Here is an 18,630-nt window from a genome sequence, read left to right as displayed (position 1 = left end):
CATAATGCCAGGCAGGCTGATGGTGCTATAGCCATCCAGTGCTTCCATGAGAACGAGGTATGCTAGAGATGTAATTGACCTTCTCTTAGTATGAGGGAGCAAAACCTTGTTCACCATCTCAAATAGCAATTGGTACACTGGAAGGAGGGCCTTCTTATGTACATGTTCCCCCTGCTGAACAACATTATCCTTCACGATAGTATTTCTAAAGTTTGAAGAGCAGGAGCCTTGAATCGAAGACAATCCCTCAGTAGGTACACCCAGAATAGATCCTAGCACAAAAGATTCCATCACAAAATCGACCCCATTCGCCATCATGCGAATATGATCATCCTCAGTTGTGAAGAAGTCAGCATAGAAACTGTGCACTTCTTCCTCATGCACTTTGGGACTGTCACATGTGAACAAGTGTGTCCACTGTTGAAATTCACAGATCTCCACCAATTGTTACATGCCAGCCATATCCAGAATATCAGGGGCAAATGTACGACCCCACATCACCTTTTGATTTTTTGATTTTTCCTTCCCAGTATCCTGGGTATCATCAACCTTTGCCTTCTTGGAAGAACCGGGTTCCTCACAGCATCACCCTTCCTTTTCACTAATTTGCGAGCACTCTTTCCTTTCTCAACCGATTTCTCAGACACTGTCTTCTCATATACTCTTTATGAAGAATCTGTAGAAAAAGTGATGGAAGAACCTAGTTCTCTATATATTTTGGTAGACCCTTAAATTCTATCAATTGGTATCAGAGCAGGTTCTTTCTATAAGGCTAACACCTAGAAAGGATCCTCATGTCTGCTCTACCAAACTTCGAAGAAGGTCAATCTACCTACAGGCCACCAAGATTCAATGGCCAATACTTATGGATGGTGGAAAACTAGGATGCATGACTTCATCATGGCTGAAGACTCAGAGCTCTGGGACGTCGTCTGCGATGGACCCTTCGTCCCCACAAAAACTAGTGGCAAACCAGCTGTAACAATCTCCAAAACAAGAAAGGAGTTCAACGATGTTGACCGCAAGGCCATAGAAAAGAAATTTCGTGCAAAGAAAATTCTTGTTTGTGCTATCGGTCCTGATAAATACAACATGATCTCAGCATGCCAATCTACTAAGGAGATTCGGGAGGCTCTCCAAACAGCCCATGAGGAACAACATAAGTTAATCAATCAAAGATTGACATGCTTACCACAGAATATGAGCTTTTCATAATAAAAGATGATGAATCCATCCAGGACATGCATACTCGGTTCACTTCTATCATCAATAAGCTTCACTCTCTGGAGAAATCATTCCAAGAAACAAACTCTTTAGGAAAATACTCAGTGTTTTGCCGAGTTCCTAAGAAAGCAAAGTGAATGCTATCACAGAGGAAAAGGACCTACAGAAGCTAACCATCGATGAACTTGTTGGCAATCTGAAAACCTATGAAAAGAAGAAAAAGAAGAAGAAGAAGAAGAAGAAGAAGAAGAAGAAGAAGAAGAAGGATAATGATAGAAGAGGGCCCAAAAGGAAGAAGAAGAAGAAGAAGAAGGACAATGATAGAAGAGAGCCCAAAAGGAAGTAGAAGGACAATGATAGAAGAGAGCCCAAAAGGAAGAAGAAGAAGAAGGACAATGATAGAAGAGAGCCCAAAAGGAAGAAGAAGAAGAAGAAGAAGAAGAAGAAGAAGAAGAAGAAGAAGAAGGACAATGATAGAAGAGAGCCCAAAAGGAAGAAGAAGAAGAAGAAGAAGAAGAAGAAGAAGAAGAAGAAGAAGAAGAAGAAGAAGAAGAAGAAGAAGAAGAAAAAGGACAATGATAGAAGAGAGCCCAAAAGGAAGAAGAAGGACAATGATAGAAGAGAGCCCAAAAGGAAGAAGAAGAAGAAGAAGAAAAAGGACAATGATAGAAGAGAGCCCAAAAGGAGGAAGAAGAAGAAGAAGAAGGACAATGAGAGAAGAGAGCCCAAAAGGGAGAAGAACCTAGTCCTCAAGACGGACATCAATGATTCAGGTGGTGAGGATGCTGATATGGCTTACCTGACAAAAAGATTCCAGAAAATGGTTCGCAGAAATGGAGGCATTCCAAAAATGGGCAGTTCCAGCAAGCCAAAAAATTATGACCTTTGTCATAAGTTTGGTAAGCCAGGACATTTCATCAAGGATTGTCCTCTCCTCAAGCAAGATCAATACAAACACAACAAAACAAAGCAGCTAAGAGGAACCCGATTTCTAACAAATGCTTTAAGAGGAAAAATATCGCTAACAATGTTGTGAAACAAGATCTTGCTGCATGTGGAGACTCTTCCAGTGAATCTAAAGAAGATGATGATCAAGGTGAAAACTCCATGATAGTAGTGGAAAGTGAAGCAGCTGAGTATGACTCCATCTTTCCCTTGATGGCACAGTCCGATGATGATGAAGATGACGATAATGATGATGAGGTAAATTTTCTAGATGTTCAAAGAAATCTGAAGTCCTATTCTACTTAAAAAACTTATGTCTCTGGCAAATATTTTAATTGATGTTTATCACAGTCTTATAAATGATAAAAATGCACTGATTCTTGAACTAGGAGAAGCAGAACAGTCGAGAGATGATCTAGTAGTTGTTGTGGTAGATTTAAAAAAGAACCATTGAGAGTCTCAAGAAAGAAAAGGATGTTTTAACTGAAAAACTTGCAAACGTAGAACATGAGAGAGATGATCTAGTGGTTGGTGTGGTTGATCTAAAGAAGACCATTGAGTGTGTTAAGAAAGAGAAAGAAGCCTTGACTGAAAAGTTCGCCGGTATAGAGCATGAGAGAGATGATCTATTAGTAGTAGTCGTAGATTTGAAGGATACAATTGATGAACTAAAAGGAGAAGGTAGGCATGAGATTCTTAAAAGGGAAAGAAAGTTGTGGATGAAACACATCTTAGGCTTGAAGATGAGATAAAATCAGTAAAATCTAGTTTGTGTGTTGAACTCGAGAAAAACAAACAATTTTTAGGAAGAACTAAGTAGAGTCAAGGGTGATCTTGAAAAATCACTCAAGTGGACCTGGCCCTCTGAAGCTATCACTACCATATACACGAACAATGGGGGAAACATGCAGGGAATCGGGTTTCAAAGGAAAAAGATTCCCTACAACCCTCATAGCAAGTACGTTACTGTACCTGACAATTGGCTTTGCACTGTGGTAACACTGGACACTTTAAGGAAACCTGTAAGGCCAAGTTTCAGTCTCAACAGAAAAATAAAGTTTTTGCTAAAAAGGTAATTACTGGTAGAGAACCTGGTCCCTCATATAAAATACGCATGATGCCTGCTTGGACCAAAAGAACTCTTATTCATCCCTTTCCTCATTACAAGGGACCCAAACTTGTTTGGGTTCCTAAGTCTAACCCTTAATTTCCTTGTGCAGGGAACAATGAATGGGAGTAGCCAACAATGGTACATGGATAGTGGTTTCTCAAAGCATATGACAGGAAGTACAAACGATTTCCTTTCACTGAAGGCCTTTCAAGGAGGGAGTGTATCCTTTGGAAATGGCAAGAAGGGATACATGCTGGGTGTTGGAGGGATTGGGAAGTCTCTCTCACACTCTATTGAAAATATGTACTATGTAAACGGATTGAAGTACATTTTGCTGAGTGTTTCCCAAATATGTGACAAGGGAAACAAAGTGAAATTTGTGTCAAAGATATGCACAGCCACAAATCTTGTGACTAGTGAAGTAGTGCTAGTGGCAAAAAGATATAAAAACCACGACCTACCCCTTGTAGGATTTCAACTTCACTACTGAGCAAACTTTAGATTACAACCTACTGTAATCTAGGAATTAACCTCTTAATCCCTCACTAACTTGTCACAACTCTATTACAATCCACTTTGTAATAACTCTATTACAAAGACTTCCAACTCGACTAAACTAGCCAAGACACAAACATAAGGGTTTATGATTTACAAAGGTTTCTTACACAATGCTTCTAACTAAGCTAAGTAGGAATTACAAGTGAAGAACTTTAATAAAGATGCAACACAACTAAGGACATGTAATAACTCAATACAGGGAAGTGGTCCGTTGTTATGTTGTTCTTTGTTCTTGATGCTCTTGAGAATCGCTTGCCAAATTGATTGGTCACTTGAGAGAGTGCTTGATGGATTCTTCAAAAATTCAAGAGATGTTTTGTCTTTGGTTTAATGTTAATATAACATTGGTGACATCATTTGAATGATGCAAGCATGGATAGTACAGGATCATTCCCAATGAAGTTGACTGTACGATCACCAGGGGAACTGATGTCCATCTGTTCCCCTTGTTGATTCTTTGACTCCTGAAGCGTTGATTTACAATTCCAGCTTAAGTCTTGTTGTTTTCACATACTTAAGAATGTGTATCACATTCCTTATCTAGTTCTTGTTATTAAATTTGTTAGATCACCAAAACATAACAAGGTACATATAGCCTATCACTTCTACGAGGTGGAATTTGATTTGAAAGCTAAGGTGGCATTTTTTTCCTCTGATCTCCCTTTTTAGTCTCTTCCTCTCGGTGATGTGTATAACATACATTCATGATGATTCCTTTGTAGGTCAAAATCTGTTAAGACAATGAAGAAGGGATATATGAAGACATAGTGTAACTGAGGGCCATCTTCTCTTCATAAAGTTTTGCAGATGCATCTAGAGATAAACAAAAGCGGAAAGTAGTGACAATGTTGAGAAAGTTTATTTTGTACTAGGCTCACGTATTATCTGGCAGACACAACTTATATTAGACTCCTTTAGAACTTTGCCACGTGGATTTTGGATAAACATTTGCCAACTCCGAACCCTTGCCCTTTTACTCTCTCCTCTTCCAAATTTTTGCAACTCCTGTTAGGAAGAGCTAGAGTAAAAAAGAATCAGTTTTTTCCTCTCAAAAAGATACAAAAGAATTGAAAAGAAGAGTGTAGCAATTAAGATTGTTTACCCGTAAAATGGTACAGTTAAATTTATACGTAGTTTCTAAACAAGTGAACTAATTTGATCCTGAAATAATACAATAATTAAAGATATACAATACTTAGTGTTAGAATGTAGTTGAAATAACAAAGATGATGATTCCGTGAACACAGTTTCTGGACACAACGATGATGAGACTAAAGAGCAATAAGTAAAATTGTATAAAGTTTTGTATAGAATATAGTGTAAGTTTAACCAGAAAATTCGTGTCCTTTAAAATGGTAATTGAGCTCACTATTTATAGCTATGTTTAGGGAAAAAGGTCCTAGGATCGTACCCTCCTTTAATGTCAATTATGAGGGTCAACATAAATGCCAAATTCTCTGTAACTGACCGTCGCTATTAATGCTTCGGAATATTCTTTAGTAAATGCTACCGGGCACAGAGCATTTAATAAACTTTTATGAACGTTATCCATTCCGGTGACAAGCAGAGTGGCTGCGTTCGGCCCTCATCCATCTCATCTTGGATTCCACGTGTCCTCATTTTAGTCAGCCACGTGTCATATCGTATTTACCCTATATAGATAGTCCCCCTGCTTTCCGGTGACATAACTTTGTGTTACCGGAAAGTTGGTAGAAATACCTTTTTTGGCGGGAATTACTATAACTTCCTCTGAAGGTCTCTGCTGGTTGGTTAGACGCACATCTCTCCGTATTTAATTCCTCGAACGACATCCCATGATTCAGCACAACTTTTGCCGATTATCGAGGTAATCATGGCCATAAATTTAGCCGCCAAAATTTTATTTATACGCAATTGTTTTTTCCTTTGCGTTTCAGAATTGTTTGAGCTTCAGATTTGCATCCTTGTCTTCCACCCTTTTTCTAATTTTCTTCAAACATAAAATCTTTTCCTTTCTTTTTCCAATGGCTTCTTCCTCTAAGCATGCTGGCTCTACGAAGAGCAAGAGCAAAACCGAGAATTCTGCTCCTCCAACAGTGGGTTCCATCACCCCAAGAAGGCTTGGTACTTCGAATGATTTTTGAAGAGAAATTTCCTGTTGCTAACCCTCGTACATGGGTTGTTAGCAGGTACCCTTCTTCCATTCGTCTTTTCGCTATTCCTGCTGTGAAGGAGGACTGCCACTACAATGAGTTAAAATTATTTCCCCTGATCTAGCGGAGCGAGTCACCTTTCCCAGGGAAGGTTTTACATACTTTTTCATGTATCCCTTTACTTTGGATGCGTTTTCTTTGAGCGGAGAGTTTGATTCCGTGATTGCAGAATTTTGCCTTTGCTACCAGGTGTGTTTGGCACAAGTAAGTCCTTTAGTGTGGAGGACGATCGCCTGCCTCCGACGTTTGTGCCAAGAAACTGGAGAGGAACTAACCTTAGCTCATATGATGAATCCCTATTCCCCTAAAATCCTCCGTGGGGGAATGATAAACCTTTGAAAGTGTGGCCACCATGCTTTGTTGTCTAGCATAGATGATGACAACAACTGTGAGTGGATGGAATGGTTCGTTGCAATTGCCACTAACAACATCATTCCGACAACGACTTCATCCTTTCTAGTTGCTTGGAACCGCACTCGTAATTTCCTTGTATAGTATTCCTTTTACTATATATTCTTCTATGGATGTATTTTCACCTTTCACATATTTCAACAACTCGATGTATCCCACCGGTGGTGGAAGGTTTGAACCAGTGGTTTCAGAAGATCTTGGACGTCACCACACCCGAAACTCATTCGTGGAAAGAAATGTCCCTTATATTCGGGTGGACAGCCAAAAATCATGGTAACCTTAGTTTACCTTGCTTCCATTTTTGTATATGAAGAACTTGGTTGAACCCTTATGACTTGTTCACGAAATTAGGCCTACTTGTGGGCTCTGCTACTGTCCCCAGAGAGGACGTTCTGGCTGATCCTACTGATGTAGCGAGGTTGCTTCAAGAAGCGCTTACTCGAACAGGTATCTCCGGGCCTATTTCGGGTGCGAATACTTCTTTACGGAGTCCCTGGCCGGAGGATAAACAAACAAAGAGAAGACGCTCCTCCGCAGCCGGGGAAAAGAACAAAAGGTCAAAGATTGATGCCCCTAAGTCATCTCCGGTAGCAATGATTACTAGTCCTTCTTCTGGTCCGGTCGTAGACACCGTGATGATCGATGATGATGATGAAGCTAGTGATGGGGGAGCTTCTTTACCTAGAAGGCGACTATCCCCATCATTTTAACAGAATGCTCAACCTGTTGAGATAGTTGCACCAACTGAAGACGAGGTATCAGCACTTTAGGGAGAATCGAATTTAGTAGAATATGCCAACTCTCATTTTCGGGCCCCAATTGCTGTAACTGGTGCTTCGAGGCTGAGTACCGTATCCTTACCGTCTTTGGTTGGCGAGCATCAAATAACCAGAACTGCATTGGATGTAGCTGCTTCTCACTCTTCAACTCCATCAGCTTCATCTCCACATTTACCAATACCAGCAACTGTTACATCATTCCCATCTCCCTCCACTCTTCCAAAAGCAGTTGCTACATCACCCTCATCGGCCGCACCTGACCATAAAGAAGGTGTTACTCTTCCACAGTCCCTAGTTCATGGGAATTTTGGTGCAAAATTACGCTGCACCTTCTGAAGATCCACAAAGTAGGAGGAACATTACTCTTTTGGTCTCTACCGGGGTGCAACCTACTATCATGGCCGGTGGAGCTTGCTAATTACTTAAAGCCTATGGCTTAAGAAAAATATTGGGAAAAGTTTAAGACACTCTTGGGAGAGTGTTTGTTGAACAATGCTATGCATAAAGCCGCGGCGGTATGTTCCTTCTTTCCCATGTAATCTCTTCTACTTTTGAACGAATGTATTCTAAGTTTCACCTCTTTTTATTTTATAGGCCAACTTTCTTTCTTCTAAGGGCCTTCAAAGGTTAATTCATGAGAAAGAAGAACCTATTTCTAAACGGAATTAGCTTTTGGCGGAACGGGAACAAACTGTTCTTCTCCTCTCAGAACTAGAAATCAAGGCTACTGAGATCGTTGTTTTGGAGGCTTGTTTGCAGCAAAGCGAGCAAGAAGTGATAACCCTTAGCCAAGAAGTTGGACAGCTGAGGGTTAGATTTGATGAAGCCAAGGCCAAATGGGCTGAAGTCCAGGATGCCATTCTTGCTATAACCGAGCGCGAGGCTGCTACTACCGAAAACGTAACCAACTTAGAAGCAGCCTTGAACTCTAAAATCGAAGAGCTTGCTGATGTGGGGGCAAAAGACGCCCAACTAGAAGAGAAGTGCAAGAAAACTATCAAGCATAACAAGCTCTTTAGTTCAACTATTTGAGACTTTGGCGTCAGCCTCAAGTCCGCTAGATCCACCGGGGAAAGCCTTTCTGGCGAGGTTTCTTAACTCAAAGAAGAACTTAAGTGCCGAGCGGCTTCCCTCGTTGTTGAAAAAACTTATTCCATGTACGGCATGAGGAGAAAACCTTGGAAAAGGCCAAAGCTGGTATCATTGACGTTGATGTCGAAATTGATAAGGCCCGAGAGCTTGAGTTGGCTGCAAAACATGGACTCCGGAGCAGTCTGATGATCCAGGTTCTTCTAATTCCGGTTTCGAGTTTTTGAAAACTGAAGAAGAATCAGAAGGCGATGAGGTCGAAGTCCAAACTGGGGAAAACATTGAGCCATCGGTGGAACCACCTACTTCTCCCGGGGATGCGGATACTTCTCTTCCTCCTGGTCCTAGAAACGCTGCAGTATAGCTTTTTCTTTCTCTTCCCATTTTGTACTTTTGTCGTTTTGGCACATCCTTGTAAATAAAGACATATTTGTTTGCTCAAATATCATTTGAATATTTATTAAACTTTTGCATTTGTTTGAGCATTCTCCACATGTTGTTCTGCTCGTATTTTACTATGTGTAGTCTCGGATGCTTTTTCTTCGAAGCATTTTGGTTCCGAGTATTATCCCTTTTACGTGAGGGTTTCATTGTGCAAGTTTGCTTTTTGCGTCCTTTTATATGTGGCTTCGGGTATATTTTTCCCCGATGACATTTTAGATTTCGGGTATTGATTATTCCGGAACCAACCCTTTAACGTGAGGGTTTTTATAAGAGAGGGTGTCTCATATTCATTATGCCACTAACATTTAAAGTACTTGTTTAACTTTTAAATGACCAAGTTAGCTCATCATTTGGACAAGAAACAAGATAAAAGCAAAAGGATTTCATTTTATTCCTTCTATTTCGAAAGAATACATAAGCATCTTGCTATGCAGAAAAGAAATTGCCATTACTTGTGGCTATCTTGTACAACTTGTTTCTGTGGGGCTGGCTGTGCAATTCCCGGTCCCGATGAAGAATGTGAAGAATGCGAATTTGAACACTGGAAGTCTTGTACCTTCAGAGGTTCCACAAATGAATTGCTAGGTAATCCCTCACTCGGCAACATAACTTACTTCCCCTTAGGAATCCATGCTATCGAGCGAAAGAATACCTAACAGCCCCCCAGTGGTTTATGCTCGTGAATGGTCGGGTAACCCTTGTTCAGTAGCAAACTTAACTTCCCAGTGGGAATTTGCTATCAAACCAAAGATTATGTAATCATCCCTGAGTGGAAGCTTGTTCGTTTGCCTTGCTATCAAAGGTCTTATTATTGCTGTCTTCGTAGTATGCTTTCTGTTGCCGCCTCATTAAAAACCTTGCTATGAAAACCCAATTGGGACAGAAACTGAATGAAGGGAAAAAGAGTACAACACATATTTTCTGTTTGGGTGTTGTTCATCAGCAATAATATCTTTTGAGGTGTGTCACGTTTCAGTTGCTGGGAAACTTATCTCCATTCTGGTTCTCCAATTCGTATGAACCTTTCCCGGTGACAGCCGAAATCCGGTAGGTACCTTCCCATGTTGGACCTAGCTTACCCGCGTTGAGCTCCCGTGTATTTTGGGTTACTTTCCTTATAGCCAAGTCTCATGCTTTGAAAAAAATGAAAGTTGGCTCTTTGATTATAATATCGCTCAATCCTCTGCTTTTAAGCTGTCATTCTTACATGTGCCAAGTCCATGCGTCCTTCGAGCAGTTCCAGGTTGATTGACGTTGCTTCATTGTTTGATTCTTCATTTGTCTGAGAATATATCAAAGTGGGTTCTCCCACTTTAACCAAGATTAGGGCTTCAACACCGTACACGAGGGAAAAAAGTAGTTTCTCCTGTACTTGATTTAGTCGTTGTTCGGTAGACCCATAGAACTCCGGAAAACTTTTCGGGCCATTTGCCTTTTGCCGCTTCCAACCTTTTCTTAAGGTTTTAGATGATCACTGTATTTGTTGACTCCGCTTGACCATTTGCGCTCGGATGATAAGGTGAAGATGTGATTCTCTTTGTTTTCAAATCTTCGAGGAACTTTGTAACTTTTGCACCGATAAATTGTGGCACATTGTCGCATGCTATCTCTTTTGGTATTCTGAACCTGCAAAATATATTTTCCCATAGGAAGTACCACTTCGCGTTCTCCAATCTTCTGATAGGAACCTGCTTCCACCCATTTAGAATAATAATCAGTCAAAATTAAAAGAAACCTTACCTTTCCGGGTCCATCCCCCATTTTATGAACGGCCATAGGGACAAAACCTAATGTAGGGGTTCTACCGGTTGATGTACTGGTGATGTGTAGCGTTGGCACTTATCACATTTTCGTACGAAATCTATGACGTCTTGCTCCAAGCGAGGCCAGTAATATCCTGCCCGTACCAACTTCAGCACCAAAGAATCTGCACCTAATGGATTTCTCTCATGACATAATTGGCTTCTGATGCTCCTAAGCACCGGGCCAGTGGGCCTTGGAAAGACTTTCTATACAATTGGCCTTTCTTGAAGCTATAACATGCAGCTTTGGTGTGTAATGCCCGTGATGCTTCGGGATCGTCGTGCAACTTTCCGTGATCGAGGTAGTTAATTATTTTATTTCTCCAGTCCCAGACTAGACTAGCCAAATTTACCCCTAATAACCATCTGTATCAAGGACTGGGCTCATCAATTGTACCACCATTCCGGACTCCGAATCCTTTATTTTCGTCGATGAACCTAAGTTTGCTAATGCATCCGCTTCTGCATTATCATCTCTCGCGATATGAGTTAGTGACCACTCCTAGAATCATGCCAGAAGGGCCCCGACCTTTACCACGTATTGTTGCATACATTCTTCATTGGTATCAAAGATCACGTATACCTGATTTACCACCAGCTGTGAGTCACATTTGATTTCAATAACCTCAAAATCAAGTCCCCGGGCCAATTCGAGCCCTGCAATCAAAGCTTCATACTCTGATTCATTATTAGTTAAAGGGAACGTTCTGATGGCTTGCCTTAAGGTCTCCCCCGAAGGCATGATTAAAACTATTCCGAGCCCTCTATCCGTAAATAAGGTCCAAACCCCTTATGTCGATTCCGACACCATTATTGCCTCCTTGGTTTCCAGAGGTAGTAGTCCCGTACTAAAATCGGCCACGGAGTCAGCCAAAGACTTGTGACTTAATTGAGGTCCTCGGTTTATATTTTATGTCCAATTCACTCATTTCGACAGCCCATTTAGACAATCTACACAAGAGCTTAGGTTTATGAAGGATGTTCCACAGAGGGAAAGTAGTCACCACAACTATTGGGTAGCATTGAAAATCGGGATTTAGCTTCCGAGCGACGACTACGAGAGCTAAGGCTAGTTTTTCCAAATGTGGGTAGCGATTTTCTGCTCCCATTAAATTTTTGCTAACATAATAAATGGGAAATTGTGTACCTTCGTCCTCCCAAACAAAAATTGCACTTACCGCAACTTCTGAAACCGCGAGGTAGACTAGCAATGTTTCGTCTTCTTTTGGTTTCGAAAGCAATTGAGGGCTTGATAAGTACTTCTTCAGGTCCCTCAGAGCCTGCTAGCACTCTGGTGTCCATTCAAAATTATTCTTCTTTTTTATTAATGCGAAGAAGCGATTACATTTTTCTAACGACAGGGAAATGAACCTGCTCAAGGCTGCTAATCTTCCTGTGAGTCTTTAGACTTCTTTACGTTCACCAATTGATCTGGGATATCCTCTATGACCTTGATTTTGTCGGGGTTTACCTCAATTCCCCTCTGCGAGACCAGAAATCCTAGAAACTAACCAGAACTAACCCCGAATGCGCATTTCTCGAGATTAAGTTTCATGTTATGCTTCCTCAGGATGTCGAATCTTTCTTGAAGATGCTTAAGATGGTCACCTGCATTCAAATACTTAACAAGCATATCATCTATATAAACCACCATAGTTTTTCCTATTTGTTTTTCAAACATCTTATTTACGAGCCGCTGATAAGTGGCCCTGACATTTTTTAATCCGAAGGGCATTACATTGTAGCAATATGTACCAAAATTTCTTATAAACAAAGTCTTTTCCTGATCTTCCGGGTTCATCTTGATTTGGATGTACCCGGAATTAGAATCTAGGAAACTCATCAACTCGTTCCTGGTCGTGGCATCAATCATTTGATCGATATTTGGTAGAGGAAACGAATCTTTTGGGCACACCTTATTAAGATCTTTAGAGTCTACACACATACAAAATTTATTGTTCTTCTTAGGAACTACTACTACATTGAATAACCAGTCTAGATATCTTACCTCTCTAAACGAACCGATTTTAAGCAGGCGGGTTACCTCTTCTTTGACGAATTTAATCCCGCCCCTCGGCAATAGGGCGCTTCTTCTGTCATACCGGTGGTAAGTTGGGATCAAAACTCAGCTTGTGCACGACTATTTTCGTCAGGATACCTATCATATCCTCATGCGACCATGCAAAATAATCAATGTTAATTTTAAGGAATTCAATAAAACCAGACCTAAGCTCGGGATGCAGTCATGTCCCCAGGTGAAACTTTCTTTCTAAGAATTCTTCGAACAATGCAACTTTCTCTAGTTCCTCTGCCGTGGATTTTGTTGCGTCCGTCTCTTCCAGAATTTGGAAATATCTCGGCACCTTATATTGTTTTAACGACTCTACCCTTGGAATAACCTCTTCTAACTCGGGAGTAGGCGCCGGTTCCTGTAAATGCTATGTCGTGCGCTCATTCCCTTTGCTACTGGAAACTAAGATTGCATTCATCTCCCTTGCTGCCGGTTGGTCACCTTTTATCTACTTGATTCCTTCGGGCATTGGAAACGTTAGCAATTGGTGATACGTCGAAGGCACAACTTTTATTTCGTGTAACCATGGCCTTCCTAAGATGATGTTGTATCCCATATCACAATCCACTACTTCTAAGAGAGTTATTTTCATTACTTCTTCAACTTTCGTGAGCAGCAAGATCTCTCCCCGGGTCGTTATGCTCGCAAGGTTGAATCCAACGAGGAATTTTGTTGCCGGAATAATGCTTCCGGTGAGTTTAGCTTGTTCCAATACTCTCCATTGTATGATATTAGCTGAACTTCTTGGATCCACTAGAACATGCTTACTTTTAAAATCTAACATATTTAAGGAGATTACCAGTGCGTCGTTATGCGGTAACAACAATTCGTCTCGTCTTTCTCTGTGAAAGTGATATCGTACTCCCGAAGTCTTTTGCAGTAAGTTATCGATACTTTAGTCTTCTTCACCGTAGAAAAGGTGACCCCGTTAATCTTGTTCCACCCCAAAGATCATGTTGATCGTCTGGCGTGGGGTTTCTTCTCCTGCTTTCGAAGATTCCGTGTTGTCTTTGTTGCGACCGTAATTGTTCTTAGCTTGATCACTCAAGAATTCTCGGAGATGACCATTCTTTAATAGCATTGCCACCTCCTCCCGAAGATGTTGACAGTCCCTTATCCGATGACCGTTTGTCCCGTGGTATTCACACTATAAATTGGGATCTCTCTGGCTAGAATCGGACTTCATAGGTCTCGGGAATCATGCTTCTTTAATGTTCCTCATGGCTGACACAAATTCTACTTCCGATAACCTGGGGCAAGAAAGATATCGAGACCCTAACGTTTCTTTATCTTGAAGTGATATACTATTTCGACCACGATCAGTCCATCTGTCAACGGTGAACTTGTTTGCTTCTTGGAAATTTCTACCCCGACCTTTGGTACGCTCGTAGGGAAAAAACCGGCCCCTCGAAATACGCCAATCCGCGTCGTAGTCATCCTTTGATTTTTCTCTGTTCTTCTTCCGTCCTTTGGCTGATGATGTGCAGCCGATCGGGTCATCTTCGATCTTTATCTTTGATTAGTACTAGTTATTGCTTGAAACTTAAGCAGGCTCTCCTTCAGCTTACGGGAAGCGTCTGAACTTCTTGGATTCAATCCTTTGGTGAATGCTCCAGCTGCCCATTCATCCAGGACGGCCGTAAGCAACATTATTTCTCTTTGAAATCGGGTAACAAACTCTCGTAGTAATTCAGATTCTCCTTGTACGATTCTGAATATGTCGGCCTTATGGGCTTGCACCTTTTTGGCCCCGGCATGAGCTTTAATGAAAGAATCTACGAGCATCTCAAAGGAATCTACGGAATGCTCGGGAAATAATGAATACCATGTTAGGGCTCCCCTCGTGAGAGTTTCGCCAAATTTCTTTAACAACACAGATTCAATTTCGTGAGTAGCTAGATCATTTACTTTCATCGCCATTGTATAGGTGGTAGTATGTTCCTATGGCTCTAAAGTTCCATCATACTTCAGAACTTCAGGCATTTTGAAGCGCTTCGGGATTAATTCTGGTGCCGCACTTGGCTTGTACCGTAATTGAACATACTTCTTCGAGTTTAAGCCTTTCAATACTGGTGGTGCGCCCGGGATTTGATTTATGTGGGCATTTACTTCCCTCATGAACTGTAAAATCTCATCTTTGAATGAATCGTTCTCGTTGTTAAGACCTGATCTGCTCCCCCTAGCCCCGTTATAAACAACTTCTCCCTTGGGAGTGTTGTTGTCGACTCTCTGCGTAGTTTGGTCTGCGAAAACAACAGAAGGAATTGGATCTCGTCTGTTTGCATTATTTGAGGCCCCCGATAGGGCATGCTTCAATTCTGTCATAACTTGATCTTGCCCCGTGAGATGTCCTAAAATGATGGTCTATTGCTCTTGCAGGATCCTCACAGCATCCGCTACATGCTCCACATCAGCATCATCGGGAGTAGTCTCCCGAACCCGTCGAGGGTACCGTCTGTCATGCACCGGCGTGGCGTCATTCCTCTCATTGCGGGTGTCACTAATTGAGTCCTCGAAATGAGGCTGATCCCCTCGAATTTCAAGGTTGTGTGCATCGTTAATAGTGTTATCTGTCATTTTTTGTAATTTTTCTAAGACAAAATAATCAAAACACGTTAGTAAAAAAGGCAAGGATCAATTTAATTGCACTGCTGTCTAGGCCCCACGGTGGGCGCTAAAATGTTTACCCGTAAAATGGTATAATTAAATTTATACATGGTTTCAAGACAAGTGAACTAATTTGATCCTGAAATAATACAATAATCGAAGAAATATACAATACTTAGCCTTAGAATGTAGTTGAAATAGCAAAGATGATAATTCCGTGAACACGGTTTTCGGACACAACGATGATGAGACAAAAAACTAATAAGTAAAATTGTATAAAGCTTTGTATAGAATAGAGTGTAAGTTTATCCAGAAAATCCTTATCCTTTACAATGGTAATTGGGTTCACTATTTATAGTTATGTCTACGGAAAAAGGTCTTAGGATCGTGCCCTCCTTTAATGTCAATTATGAGGGTCATTGATGAAGATATAACGGTGAACATAAATGCCAAATTCTCTGTGATAGACTGTCTCTCTTAATGTTATGGAATATTCCTTAGTAAATGCTATCGGGCGCAGAGTATTTAATATACATTTATGAACGTTATCTTTTTCGATGACAAACAGAGTGACCGTGTTCGTCCCTCAGTCATCCCATCTTGGATTCCACGTGTCCTCCTTTTAATCAACCATGTGCCATATAGGGCTGCTTATCGGGCGGTTATTTACTCTTAACGGTTTGGCTTATCGGCTATCAGCTTTTAAATGTATTAATCCGCTAGCCACCCGATAAGATATCTGACAGATTGGTATCGGTTTAGCTCTTATCGGGCGATTTATCGGCCTAACTCAATCTACATTGCGTGCATTAATTGTTTGCTGACCGCTGTGACTCAAAATAAAATTCCTATGCTCAACATACTATATTCCAGTCTATAGAATACAATGGATGAGTCCATCACATCCCAAATCATACTACATTACAGATGAGTCCAGAATACATATGTTTTTCCTCTGCCCACAACTGCAAAGGAAAAGTCAATGCTCCCTGATTAATTCTGAAATGATAAAATTCCAGTCTATATTCAAAGTGAGTCCAGAATACATATTTCAAAATGATTAATCCATAAGTGAGCAGACTACACAGAAGTGTTTGGCCTGCAGCTAACGCCTAACAGTGCTTGAATTTCTGCAGCTTCAAAGTTCAAACAACAGCTTAATCTATAAGTGAGTAGATCCCTGTAAAAAATATGTATATACCAAATTTCAGCATTAGGCAACGAAGTAGAGACTGTGATAAATACTATTGTCTTGATTCTTGTTTGATGTTTAGATGACTTTTCTCATACATATTCTTTCCAAATAGATCATTAAGAACTCAATATTTTTTTCGCAGCGTATTTCCTAGTAGAATCATCTCTGGGGATGAGCCTATTAACAACTTATAACTATCAGAAGAAATAGTAGAGAACACTTGGTATAATACATGACATCAAAATTATCTGTATTCAACTCTGATTAGTAGGTTCTGAAAAGGAAATACATGAAATTAGAAACCTATTGATTAATAACTATTCCTTTGGAATAGGCTACTTTGCCTCATGGTTAGCAAACCAGTATATCTTCCCTTCCTAACTTATCTACTGAAAAACAAAATATTCTTTCCTCTCATCATATGTTTCTAAATTCTAATCACCATAACCCAAGATGATGAAAAAGGAAAAAACAGCCAAAAATAATTTATAATTTTCAAATCAAGGGATAGTGAGATACAAAATTCACAGTTTTCACAACCATTAGCTTGGTGAAGCATTTATGCTTATTAAGTACAACAATATAACTTAAGTTCTCTTTATCATAAGGAAACTATCAACTACTTATTAATGATAATAGAAGATAGGATGTCTACTGATAACTACTGATGCTATGATAACTACTGATGCTAACTAATCATAGCAGTTGCAAGCACAGATTCAATACTTGAAGCCTTGATGGGTTAAATTCGAATTCTTACCAGATATATTAACACTACACGTCAATTACGGAAGGGTCTTTTCCATTGCTGGCTAAATCTGAAGAAAAAAAATTAAAATAATGAGTCGTGCGATAAATATAAGCATATCAACAACACTTATATACAACAAATATAGTAACAATATTATTACCTTGTTCAAGCTGCTCGATTTTATCAAGATCTTCCTCAACACTAACAGGTTGTTTTAATTTTTTATTTCGAAGCCAATCTTGAAGACACACTAGAGCTTGCACCAATTGAGGAGTTAATAAACTCCTAAATGAATCAAGAAGACGTCCCCCCGTACTAAACGCACATTGGGATGTCACACTTGAAACCGGAACAACTAATACATCACGATCCATCTGCGCAAGAATAGGAAATCTAGTTGAGTTAATTCGACGTACCGTCTTTGGTCTTAAAACAATAGTCACATTTTACTTTTGTACTCCCTTCAGAAGTAATAATTTCTGTAAAATGATCCCACACAACAAACTTTTTTTTTTCTTTTTTGGTTATATTTGACTCCATTGTTTGAGCTTAACTTATTGCATTTGAATTAGAAGCCCCACTTTCACCCATCACCTTATCACTTTGTATATTTTCAGTCATGCTATGAGTCACTGCAACAAGAAAAGAAAAGGGATGAGAATAACAAGTTGCTTAACAGATATTTATACAGATACTGTCAAAATCGATCTCAAAACAGATGAGTTTTGTGAACTTTAAAACATCCTGCTGATTACTGTTGCTTTTAAATTTTGTATACTGAGAATGGAGTCACACATCCTCAATTTTGTATGCTTTTAAAGTGAGAAGTTTTTGATTCTTCACAAAACTTATGTTTATGTTTCAAAAGAGATGAGTTCCTGTTTATGTATACTTTGAGAATTGAGATGCTCTTTAATTTTAAAGACATCAACAAGAAAAGAAACTTACCATCTGCTGCTCTGGCTATGGCGAGAGGGAGAGGCGAGTCGGTGAGTCCGCGAGAGGGAGACGACGAGTCGGTGAGACTGCGAGAGGGAGACGGAGAGTCGACGAGATAAAGTGCTGGTGGTTGCTGGTTGAAATTTAGGCGTTAGGGTTTCTAAATATCTAATAGTAAATTAGTAATAGAGAATAGAGATAGAGTACTAGAAATGGAAGAAGAGTTTTTGATTATTTAATATATATATATATATATATATATATATATATATATATATATATATATATATATATATATATATATACTTAACGGATTATCCGTTAAGAAAATTGAACAATCCGCCTCCAAATCGATAAGCCGTTAATAAAAAAAATTTAATATGTTTCCCGTCCGTTACACCGTTAACCCGATACCAATAAGCCATTAAATTTCAATTTCGATTCGATTTTCGGTTTCGGTTCGATTATTAACATCCCTAGTGCTATATCATATTTTACAATATATTTGTGAG

At 39.9% G+C, this 18,630-nt stretch overlaps 2 protein-coding genes and 1 long non-coding RNA gene across 3 annotated transcripts; 1 reads left to right on the top strand and 2 right to left on the bottom strand.

Moving 5' to 3' along the window:
- The first annotated feature begins 852 nt into the window (after window positions 1-852).
- LOC138901735 (uncharacterized) lies at window positions 853-2,921 on the top strand. The gene is made up of 4 exons (XM_070189518.1): window positions 853-1,062; window positions 1,727-2,123; window positions 2,267-2,427; window positions 2,634-2,921. Exons 1-4 carry the CDS (start codon window positions 853-855, stop codon window positions 2,919-2,921), a joined length of 1,056 nt encoding a protein of 351 aa, XP_070045619.1.
- An 803-nt stretch (window positions 2,922-3,724) lies between these two features.
- On the bottom strand, window positions 3,725-4,874 carry LOC108946055 (uncharacterized). Its single transcript, XR_001970291.3, has 2 exons — window positions 4,717-4,874; window positions 3,725-4,568 (listed from the first exon to the last, which is right to left on the bottom strand). It is a non-coding gene; the product is annotated as an uncharacterized lncRNA (long non-coding RNA).
- A 9,261-nt stretch (window positions 4,875-14,135) lies between these two features.
- Window positions 14,136-14,546, bottom strand: LOC138901734 (uncharacterized). The gene has a single exon (XM_070189517.1). It carries the CDS (start codon window positions 14,544-14,546, stop codon window positions 14,136-14,138), a length of 411 nt encoding a protein of 136 aa, XP_070045618.1.
- Between the last annotated feature and the right edge of the window lie 4,084 nt (window positions 14,547-18,630).

The sequence above is a fragment of the Nicotiana tomentosiformis genome, chromosome 11 (assembly GCF_000390325.3).
Source record: "Nicotiana tomentosiformis chromosome 11, ASM39032v3, whole genome shotgun sequence".
Lineage (NCBI taxonomy): Eukaryota > Viridiplantae > Streptophyta > Magnoliopsida > Solanales > Solanaceae > Nicotiana > Nicotiana tomentosiformis.
This window is presented reverse-complemented; position numbering and strand designations above follow the sequence as displayed.

What these genes read in the sequence shown, in the direction of transcription:
- LOC138901735 (XM_070189518.1), top strand. Translation starts at nt 853, where the DNA reads ATGGCCAATACTTATGGATGGTGGAAAACTAGGATGCATGACTTCATC. An exon ending in TGACCTTTGTCATAAGTTTG is followed by an intron (nt 2,124 to 2,266) that starts GTAAGCCAGGAC and finishes TTGTGAAACAAG; the next exon opens with ATCTTGCTGCATGTGGAGAC. An exon ending in ATGACGATAATGATGATGAG is followed by an intron (nt 2,428 to 2,633) that starts GTAAATTTTCTA and finishes GAGAGTCTCAAG; the next exon opens with AAAGAAAAGGATGTTTTAAC.
- LOC138901734 (XM_070189517.1), bottom strand. Translation starts at nt 14,546, where the DNA reads ATGGCGATGAAAGTAAATGATCTAGCTACTCACGAAATTGAATCTGTG.